The 10,911-nt window shown below is 40.0% G+C and overlaps 2 protein-coding genes across 2 annotated transcripts in view; both read left to right on the top strand.

Annotated features, from left to right (window-relative positions):
* VPS13B (vacuolar protein sorting 13 homolog B) overlaps window positions 1-597 on the top strand; it is a gene marked incomplete at its 3' end in the record, with an annotated part of 647,903 nt that extends 647,306 nt beyond the window's left edge. The window contains exon 52 of the mRNA XM_025050073.1: window positions 349-597. Coding sequence (XP_024905841.1) covers window positions 349-597 — 249 coding nt within the window. The remainder of the gene's footprint in view (window positions 1-348) is intronic.
* A 10-nt stretch (window positions 598-607) lies between these two features.
* Window positions 608-10,911, top strand: part of LOC112483560 (vacuolar protein sorting-associated protein 13B-like) — a gene marked incomplete at its 5' end in the record, with an annotated part of 42,254 nt that continues 31,950 nt past the window's right edge. Inside the window, 3 exon segments of the mRNA XM_025050072.1 lie at window positions 608-624; window positions 4,958-5,085; window positions 5,294-5,493. Of these exon segments, the coding sequence (XP_024905840.1) occupies window positions 608-624; window positions 4,958-5,085; window positions 5,294-5,493 (345 nt within the window).

The raw sequence follows: 10,911 nt of genomic DNA, 5'->3' as shown, positions 1-10,911 counted from the left end.
CCTGTCCACGAGGTCTCCCTCCCCAACACCTGCCATTTCTAATAGAATCTGCATTTTTGCAATACCTGGAGGACGTTGAGAACTTTACATTACCTGTTAAATCACCCAGCTTCATCATGTTTCATTATGCCTAGAAAAGCAGGTCCAACTGTTACTGCTTGTAATTGTCTCATTACTTCTTTCTCATGGGAACAGAATTTCTAATATTCCCATGCCCCCCCACACACACTTGGCCACCTCCTGAGAATAGATGGCTTTGGTTTCTTAGAAGCTGTGCTTTAAAAAGATTAATTTCTCTGTATTACTGTAGTAAATATGCTCTTTCTGCCTTGTCTTTTCTTTTTTCAGTATTTTCATGTTCCAGACAGTGCCACTTTCAGCATTTGCCCAGGTGACGAGCAGCCTGCTGTGAAATCCAGCTCCCTTCCTTGCTGGGACTTAATGCCTGACATCAGTCAGTCAGCACTAGATGCATCTCTGCTACAGAAACAGCTCTCGCTGGCCTTTTCTCCTGCCGCAGGTGCCGACAGCTCACAGTGCTGGAGCCTGCCAGCTGTAGTTCGACAAGAGTTTCCCAGACAGAGTGTGGCAGTGCCCTTTGGTTTTTTATGGATTCTGTACCAGGTATTTTACCTACGCGTGGATGTCCTTTCCTTGTCATTATAGCTGTTCATCAAGGTACCAAGAGAGGAGAATAGTTGCAGGACTCACCAAGTGTAAAACTAGACTTTACTTTTATTTTTTATGGCTTGTAGACATTGTATGCAGTTGAGCAAATGTTATGATCACCGATGGGTTGCCCCCATGTACTGCTGATGAGATTTTCCCCTTATGCAGCTTATCCGAGGGCAAAATGATGGTGTTTGTGCCATGGAATAGCAGCAATACATCGTAATGAAAGATTGCTTGCTTTTATTTCTCAACCTCTGTCAATGATGAGAAATAAGAGTTAAAATAGGAGTCAAGTTGGAAAACCTTCTTTTCCCATATTTTACTTTTACTTCAAAATGGAATTTTTCTCAAGAAGTCATTAAGAGAGATAACTTAGATAAACACAAGTCACAGAAGACTCTGTTCTGTGGTTGTTCTTGCACGAAAGCTACTCCAATTACCGATTACCAATTATGCAAATAACAACCACAGAATCAAGCCAGAGACATGTAATGGTTTGTTCATAGTGGACTTTTATTTTGTGATTGTTTTGCATGCCATATGTCCTTTCTATAGTTGTTAGAAATAATTTATTTGTGGTATATGTAAAAAATACAAAAGAAAACATATTATGACCTTATGAGAGGTACCTCACTCTTAAAATTATTAATTTATAGTCTTTATTTGAGAATTTAGCCATCCTGACTTTGTGATATATACAGAGATTTCTAGTAGTAATGTTTGTAAAAATAACTTCCTAACTTGTGTCACTCATAATAATAAGGCCCTGCTCCCTGCGCGCATCCCTTCTTCTCTCACAGCATTCACAGACATCCCTGGTTTTTAACACCTTTCATCCCTAACTCTGTAGAGGAGTGGTTAGGTTATTCTTATATTCTGGTTGGAGAAGTTAAGTGTGGTCAGTTTAGAGAAGTGTTTTTTAAAATGATGTGAACCTATATTTAGAAAATAAAACATTTTTTTCCCAATGTTTTATTGAAAATTTCAAATATATAGAAAAGTTGAAAAAATTTTTACAGTGAGGATCTGGGGGCAAAATGACCTAGATGATAGTGGTTTTTTTCATCTGCTCTTGCAACCACATCAAAGTTGGGACAGAAACACAGAGCAAACAGCAAGCAGAATCACCCGGGGTCTAGAGGAACAGAAGCCCTATAACTAGGAAGAGAAATAAGAAATCACCCTGTAACTGTAGAAGGTAGGAGGGACAGAAGAGGCGAGGCCGCCCAGTCCCCAGCAGCTGAGTGGGACAGAGGCTACGGCAGCTGCAGACGCCTCTTAAGGAGTCGTGTCTGCGAGCAGACTTTCGCAGTGGCTGACTCACTTGCTCTGAGCACCAGTGCCCAGTTGGCTGCTTGGGGTGCACCGAGGACTTACAGGGGGACACTGAGTCGTCAGAGCGAGGACTGGAGGCAATGCTCTCGCCCAGGCAGAAGTGCCAACAGTATCCACTGTTCCTCTCTGGAGCCCTCCCCACTCCCAGTGTGTGGACACAGCGCCACCATAGCTGAGATGTCATCAAACTGGATATCAGGGGTCGCTCCACCCAGAGGATTCCCTGAAACTCTTCCTCCCCCAAATCGTGGCCCCACCGAAGCCACATCCAGGTGTATCCTGTCCTGCAAAGTTTCTTTTCAGAAATTAGCTGCCAGTCTTATGGGCTTGGCACAAAATATTCAAAGTGATAAAGACCCAGGATCCACAACCTGCAATCCACAACCAGCAATACTTAATTATTTAGAGTCGAAGGACAGATAAAGAGCGTCCCAGACCAAAAAAAAAAAAAAAAAAAACAAAAGAAATTAAAAAAAAAAAAAAGCTAAAGGAATTCATCACCACTAAGCCACTATTACAGAAAATGTTGGAGAGACTTCTTAAAGAAGAAAAAAATGTATCAAAAACAGGAATAAAGAATGGAAATAACTACATTCCTATCAACAAGCACCTCAAATGGAAAAGAATTAAGTGCTCCAACCAAAAGATAGAGTGGCTGAATGGATTAGAAAACAAGACCCCTACATACCTGCCTACAAGAGACTCACTTCAGATTAAAAGACACACACAGACTAAAAGGAAGGGGATGGAAAAAGATATTGCCTTGATGGACCTAGAGGATATTGCACTGAATGAAGTCAGTCAGATAGAAAAAGACAAATACCACATGATTCCAGGTACATGTGGAATCTAAAGAACAAAATAAACAACAATAACAACAAAAACAGAAACAAACTCATAGATAACAGAGAGTATTTTGAGAGCTACTAGATAGGAAGGGTTTGCAGGGTGGTGTTAAAGGGCAAAGGGATTAAGAAACACAAATGGATAGTGACAAAATAGACATGGAGATGTAGAGTGTAGCATAAGGAAAATAGTCAACAGTGTTGTAATATGTCAGGAGGAAGAGGAGTACTAGATTTAGCGGGGTCATCACTTGAGCACTAATCACTAGGCTATACAACTGAAACTAATAGATTATTGTATGTCAATGTAATGAAAAAAAACTTACTGAATTGTACAATGTAAATATGAGCAACTAATTATCTATTTTATTTCAATAAAACTGGGGGAAAAATTTTTTTACAGTGAATTCCCAAATACCTCCCAGTTAGAGATCACGTCTGTCTCTCTGTCCACCTGCCCACCCATCCATCTGTCCATCCATCCATCTCTCTCTCCATCCATCCATCCATCAATCTTTCTTTCTTTTATATATACATTTCAGAGTAAATTTAAGATACCAGTATACTTCTTCCTAAATACTTCATATCATTAGCTAGAGTTCATATATGTTTACAAATTTTTTTCTTTTAGGGAAAATTTATGCATAATGAAATGTATAAATCTAAAGTGTGCATTCCATAAGTTTTGGAAAACACATGCACCTGTAAGACATAGACTACAGATTTCAGACAGTTCCATTATGCTGCTTTTCAGTCGGCTTCTCTTTCTTAGCATCCATGGTTGTATTTTTCCACCATAGATTAGCAAAACTTATTTTTAAAACTGAAAGATAAAATTGTAAATTTTTATTTGGAAATGGTTTAAAAATTCTAAGAATTTTAAGACATGATTTTATTAAAATAACAATCTTATCCTTAAATATTAAGCTACATATTAGATTAAAAGTACCCATATGTTAGTTCTGGCCCCCAGCTTTCTTGGCTATCACAAAGAACCTTCTCTGAGGTTGGCTTGCCCAGCTCTTTCAAAATTAGGCTGGGAAAGGAACTTTGATGTTAATCAAAGGACTGTACTCTGAAAGTGAATTCACTTGCTGCTGCCCCATTTCCTCCTCTCTCCTCCCCTCAATCCCACAGTGCACTTTGCTGGTGTTATAGATGTGACTTCCTCAAATGTTAGTGGACAGTTCACTTTGGCATTTCAGATAAATGCAATTTCAGGAAGGACTCACTCTGGCGAACAGGATAAATGGCAAATGGGACGTTCTCTAGCATATTATTGACCCCTTTTAAAAATCAGCGTAAAATTGAAGACCACATTTGGCAAATATCCGATTTCTTTGATCAATCTGAACAATCTGTAATTTAAACTTTAGAGGAAATGTTTTCCCTGCTTTGATATAAAATATTGTTTGGAAGTCTATAGTCTAAATCGGAAGCTTTCTCTCACTCCATTGAAGAGGGCAGCCTGTGTCCACACAGCAGCTCTTCTGATGCCAAATACCACAGCTTTGCTCTGGGGTAGTCGAAACGAAGATCCTGTCAAGTATGGTGATTGTGCAAATTAACGACAAACAGTGTTAGCCTATTTACCTTTACAAAAAAAACAAGGGGAGAGAGAGAGCCAGCGAGCCAGCACCCAAATTCTCTGTTAGTCTTAACAGCACATCAGCTCCTCCTTTGCCACATTTACCAAGGACTTTTGAGGAAGAAGGCATCCATCCTATCTGGAGAGTTTAAGGCACATACGCATTGAGAGTAAAAGAGCAGGAGGAAAGGTTAGCATAAGGTTACCTGTAATTCTCTCTGATAAGAGTTATGGTTTTTTTCCTTTTAAATAATTTTTCATATTTTAAAAAATATTTTGTGTAAATATATGTTACTGTTTTCAGGGGGAAAGATCAGTAAACCCATAATAGTCTCTGGCGGTTAATAGTTGAGAAGATGGCCTCCTTTCTCTGGAAAACATTTCCTCTCATTTATAAAAGAGAAAATGTTATAGAATTCTGAATATTGCAGATTTAAATAAACATGTACTAGGAAAGAAAGCATTCATTTTTTTCTAAACCATTTCTGTCATTTGATTCGATTTGATTTTGTTTTAGGGCTCTTGCACTGACATATCAAGAACACTTTGGAGTGACTTATTTAACCCTCTCAGAAGACCCTAGTCCTCGAATAATTTTCCACAACAGATGTCCAGTAACAATACTTATAAAGGAAAATATTAAAGGTATATTTTATAGCATTGAATTTAAATAATACCAAACCTATATTTTTTCTGGAGGACTTAGTAGATACCTGTGATCATGTGAAGAATGTTTAAATAAAAGTATTATTAATCCTTCTTTGAGTTTTTCTTACCACACTATGTTTAATATCCCTTAATCTTTGTCTTCAAGGCCTAAGTCTACATATGCCCTTTTTTTTTTTTTTTTTAGATATTCCAAAGTTTGAGGTTTATTGCAGAAAAGTTCCTTCAGAGTGTTCAGTTCATCATGAACTATATCATCAGATTTCCAGTTATCCAGACTGCAAGACCAAAGACTTACTTCCTAGTCTCCTTTTGAGAGTAGAGTTGCTGGGTGAAATGACGGCCGAATGGAGTGATGCCATCGACATAAACAATCAGGGAACACAGGTCAGTGAGCCACGCATGTCCCTGCCAAGGCCCAATGGAACATTTTCTTTTCTAGGCTTTCGATGGTTGTCTACTTCTAAGCACAAGTTTCTAAATGCTGAACAACTTATCTCTGTGTGGTGTGCATGCATATATTTTCGACATCCTCATTATGTTATAAATTCTCAAATACAGGTATGTGCCTACAAAGTATACCATACCACTGTTTACCAGAGAAGAGCACTTGGTAAAAGCAAGCCCACCTTACATCCAATACAAGATCAAAAACAAAACAAAATTGTTGGACTTCTCTACATGGAAGGTAGTCCAGCTGGCCAGATTTTAGGATAATCATAATGCCAACCCTAGATTAATTCTCTCTTTTGAAAGTTTACTAATTTGAAAATATACATATTTGTCCTAGTAGTACATGAAACTCTACAAATAGAAGAAGAGTTTTAAAAACCTACACAGATAAAATGCCCTAATTTGTCTCTATTTTACTCTGGATGTTGATGATGTTATTTTGTTGAAAATGGCATATGAACATTTCATTTCTGCTGTACTGACAATTTGCCATTTTTAATATATAATTCAGTGGCATTAAATACATTCACCGTGTCGTACAGCCATCACTACTTTTATCATCCCAAACCAAAACTCTCTACCCGTTAAGCAGTCACTCCCCATCCGCCCCCAGCTCAACCCCTGGTGGCCTCTTTTGTACTTTGTCTCTGAATTTCCCTGTTCTAGGCACCTCATAAAAGTGGAATCAAACAATACTTATCCTTTTATGTCTGGCTTGTTTCACTTAGCATATTTTCAAGGTTCATCCATGTTATAACGTGTCAGAACTTTATTCCATTTTATGACCAAATGATATTATGCTGTACTTTTTTAATGTTCTTTCTAATTCATTTCATTTTTCACAATAAGCTTGTGAAGTGGGTCCTATTGCAATGGTTACAAAACACATATTAAAGTTATAAATGTACTTACAGTAATAATAATGATTATCATTTAATAATCGCTAAGTGCATGCCAGGCATTGTGCTAACCTCTTCACGATCATTCTCATCTAACCTTTACGATAACCACACAAGATAGGACTATCATTATAGAAATGCAAACAGACCTGCAGAAGTGACATGTCCTAATTCCCACAGACTGTAAGAGAAGGGCCTGGGGTTTTATCCAGACCTGCCTGACTCCAAAGCATGTGCTCTGAACCACTCTGCTCTGAATGCTACATCTCTACCTGGGATTCCTCCCTTCTTCCCCAGTCCTGTTGGCACATTCTTTTTCATCCTTCAAGAGAGTCTCTCTCCTCACACCTGTGACATCTTCTCCCCAACCTCAGGACATGCTCATAGAACAATTTGGACAGGTACTGTTTTAAACAATGTCTTGCCTACTCAGATACCTGCCTTATTCAGCCTATAGCAGAGTACCTGTCAGCACAGTAGGAACTTAATAAATATCGAATGAATAAATGATGACTGACTGACTGAATGAATGAATGAATAGATGAAGTTACCATGAAAGATGGTGTAAAGGAGAAAAAGAGGGCCTAACCTTGGGAAACACCAACATGTAAGTATAGTACAGCAAAAGAGACTGGGATGGGAGGAGCAGAGGAGCAGAGGAGAACCTGGGCAGGCGAGAAACACAAACCCCTAAAGACAGAGTTTATGGGATATAAGACGGTGGAAAGAGAGAAGCAAGATAGCAGTTAAATTACTAGTTCAGAGTGAATGGAAGTGAGGAGCTGGAGGGACAGGTGAAAATTGTTCTTCCAGGGAGTGTAGCGTGAAGCACATGAGATCAGTGGGGAAGAAGCTCTTTATATGCTATGGGAAAGGAAGCAACCAAGAGAAGTGGAAAACAGGAGCAAGGAGTCGCCCAGAGAGACAAGCCCAAGGCCCAGGGAGTGTAACTGTGCTTGAGCAGAAGGGCCATGTCCTCTTATCTGACAGTGGAAAAGAGGTCGTGATGGGGAAGATGTAGGTAGAGAGATTTGGGGGGATGAGGCCAGATGATTGAGTGGCCTTAAGTTTATTGTGAAGTGTGCAATGAGTCATCTGTAAGAGAGAGAAAAAGGAATGGGGGCCTTGAGAGAGAAGGAGCTGTGGAAACAGCTGAAGTTCGTGGCCACGGACAGGAGCAAGAATGGCCGAGCAGCCTGGAGGCCACACTCACCTTGGAGACCTGCATTTGCCGTGGCCCCAAAATACCCAGAGGTGTGATTTCCATCCTCAATGCTCACTTGATGAACAATGAAAATTTGCTGAATCTGTGCAGCCTCAGGGGGACATTCCTGGTCTCATTAATTTACAGAATAAATACGGCAAGCTACTCAAGGGTCCCTGAACTCCTGCGCATCAGTTTGAAGATTTTTGAAACCTTGCTTATATATGTCTAGGGACTTCTTTATAATAGGCATTCTGCCTGCCAAACCTTATTTTGGGGATACCCATTCACTCTGAATTTCCTCAAACCTTTGTAGTCAGGGATACTTCAAAGCGAAGAGGAAGTCCTCTTTCCAACACCCTTATCGTCCCTGGTCTGAGGACCCAGCAAAGTGTCGTGTTCCCATTAATCTTCAGGGCGCTGTGTGCCATGTGTCCTGCAGACCGTGGTTTCCTTCTACAGGAAGATTTGTTGCAGACCCTCACTGACATCTCTACAGTGCACATAAATCACTGGGGAATGAAGGGAGCTGTGTCCTCTGATGAAAGGGAGCAGCTCTTCTGGAGGAGTGACTCTCTCTTCCAGGAGCCTTTCCTCGGCCCTGGTTCTGAGTCATGTGATATGAATTCCAAAGCTAACTTAGAAAAAGCAGAATTAAAACACCATGAAGTCCCCATTATGCAACAAGGAAGAAAACTCCTTTAACTTTTGTCAGTCATAGGTATGCCTCGGTTTTGTAAATAGGACAGTGTCGTGTCGTATAATTTTGAAATGGAATATGGAAGGGAATATGTAGAAAATAACTTTGTAATTACATGAAGAAGTATTATTTGGATCCAGAGTTATCAAGAAGACCTGACAGCATGTAGGCCACAAAATTCTGATTGTGAAGTTGGTGTGGGTTTTCTGGGGTTGTGTCCCTGGCTCACACACCTGATTAGAAGACATCTCAGCCAGAGTCCTGGAAGCAGTGACTGGTGCTCTTAGCCACAATGTAACAGTGGGTGCTAGGCTGACTTTAGGGGGAAAAAGTCTCTAGATTCTCAATAAATAAGTAAAAGCATAAAAAATAGCTTATACTGATAATTTTGTCATAATTTTAATCCTATTGGGAATAGTTTAGAATCCTGTCATAGTGTGTGGAATTTCAATTTCTGATAGTCAGAAACCTTAGGCAACAGTCTTTGGAAAAATTCAAAACAAAAAAGGTGCGAAGAAAACATGGTAGTTACTACTTAACTAATGTAAATATTGTGAAGCATGCTTTAGTCGTTTAGTAAAAAATACTGATTTCTAATATGTGCCAGACCTTATAACTTGGTGCTGGGACGACATAAAATATAGCAAACAAAAATGGAATACAGCTTCAAGAAGCTTACCTGGGGAGAAGACAGATAATAAGCAAGAATCACATAGGGCGTTAGGTGATTATGAACAGTGATGAGGGCTGTGAAGGAAAGGGACAACTGTGCTGTCACAGTGTACGGCAGACTAGTGTGAGAGGCCAAGGAGTGTGTTTCTGAGTCAGAAGCCTGTGTCTGTGCCTTCAAGGAAGCACAGGCACTAAGTAGACAAGAGAGTGGGAGGTGTTTCTTGGCAGAGGAGCAATGTTTGAAGCCTTGGTGCTCAGGGAGGGAGAGTGATCCTTTCAGGGACCTAAATGCCAGTGTGGCCGCAGTGCAAGATTCAGGAAGGGGGGAGGGCGGGGAGGCTAGTGAGTCATTCAGGCCAAACCTGGCAGGATCCTGAATCTCCAGTCAAGATTTTGGCTTTTATCCTAAGAGCCATGGGAAATCATTGAATTGTTTATGAAAAGCAATTTCTGAGCCATTAAAAAAGCAAAGAAAAATGAACGGTTTGAACCCCCAAAAGCAGATTAAAATAATTGCGGGGATCATTGTGACTTCTGACAAGATCCAGTAAATTCTCATGATCTTGGACAGTTAGCAGAAATGTGTAGTGGGGTCAGTGTCCTTGCTGTTTTCTCGGCTTGTGGCTGTGGGGGAGGGGGAAATGACAGTCCTTCGTGTTCCTATAGCTCTGTACCATTCACAAAGTGCTTTCATATCCACAGTCTCCATTCTTTCGTTCATTTATTCCACACACTTTTATTGAGGACCTACCAAGGGCCAAACCTTTTGCCCTGAATAAGACATAATTCCTGCCTTCAAGGACCTGAGTAACTAAATTAATGCAGTCATGTGTACTAAGTCCAAAGATAGAGCCTTTGATCACTACAAAAGTTCTCAGATAAAATAATAATTTTTATGTTTTGTTTTTTATTTGATGAGAGGGTTGAGGCTTAAAGAGTAATCAGCCAGGTGGTTTATAACTAAGCAGGATCAGGCTGGAACCTGGATCTGCTCACATGTGGACCCGTCTTGTCTTTCCCACACCAAGATCAAGTTCTGTCCTCTGGAATCCTTCCCTGGCTACAGATACTGCTACCTGAAAGCTCATGGAAGCACAAGTTAGAAGAGACTTCCTAATTCCCCTTTTATTTAGTGCAAGAGCCCCTCCCATGACCTCACACCTCAGAAAACTCTCAGTGTCTTAGTCATGGCTTACTCCAGCAGTGACCATAAGAAAGTTTCTGCCTTTATCAGGCTAAAAACCATCCATCTGCAACATCCATTCTTTCATCCCTGTTTTGCCCTTTGGGGCACCGCAGATTACTTACTTCCCCTTTAACAGAACAGTATAGTTATTTGAAAACAGCTTCAACATCTTCCCTAAATGTTCCCTTATCCAGGCCAAACATTTCTGGTTCTTTGAATCATTCCTTCAGTAAATGCGATTTCCAGACCTATCACCACTGTTACCCCTGTCTGAACACACTAGTGTGTTATGTTCCCTTTTAAAAATCTGGCAGCTGGTATTACACATAGTATTCCAAATGTGGTCTAACTAGCTATTACCTCCCTGTGCTTCCATTAATAAAGTAGAAGATTGAGTTAGCTTTTTATTAACGAGTTCAGAGTATTTGTTATTGTTGAACTTGTGGTCAACCACATCCCCCAGGTCCTTATCATATGACTTGCTCTACAGTTGACTTTTTGAACCCAATGGCAAGACTTTATATTTATCCCCAATAAATTAAATCATGTTTCTATTGGCCTAGTCCAGCTTGTTGAAATCACTTTAAGAAAAAAATTTGCAATGCTGTCATCTAGCAGATTAAGTATCCCTAGTAGCTTTATGTCATCTATAGATGTGGTGAGCATGCATTCTACATGTTTGTCCAAGTCA

This window comes from Pteropus alecto, unplaced genomic scaffold (genome assembly GCF_000325575.1).
Source record: "Pteropus alecto unplaced genomic scaffold, ASM32557v1 scaffold164, whole genome shotgun sequence".
NCBI classification, from domain to species: domain Eukaryota; kingdom Metazoa; phylum Chordata; class Mammalia; order Chiroptera; family Pteropodidae; genus Pteropus; species Pteropus alecto.
Note: the sequence above shows the minus strand (reverse complement) of the source record. Positions and strands in the feature narration are given on the sequence as shown.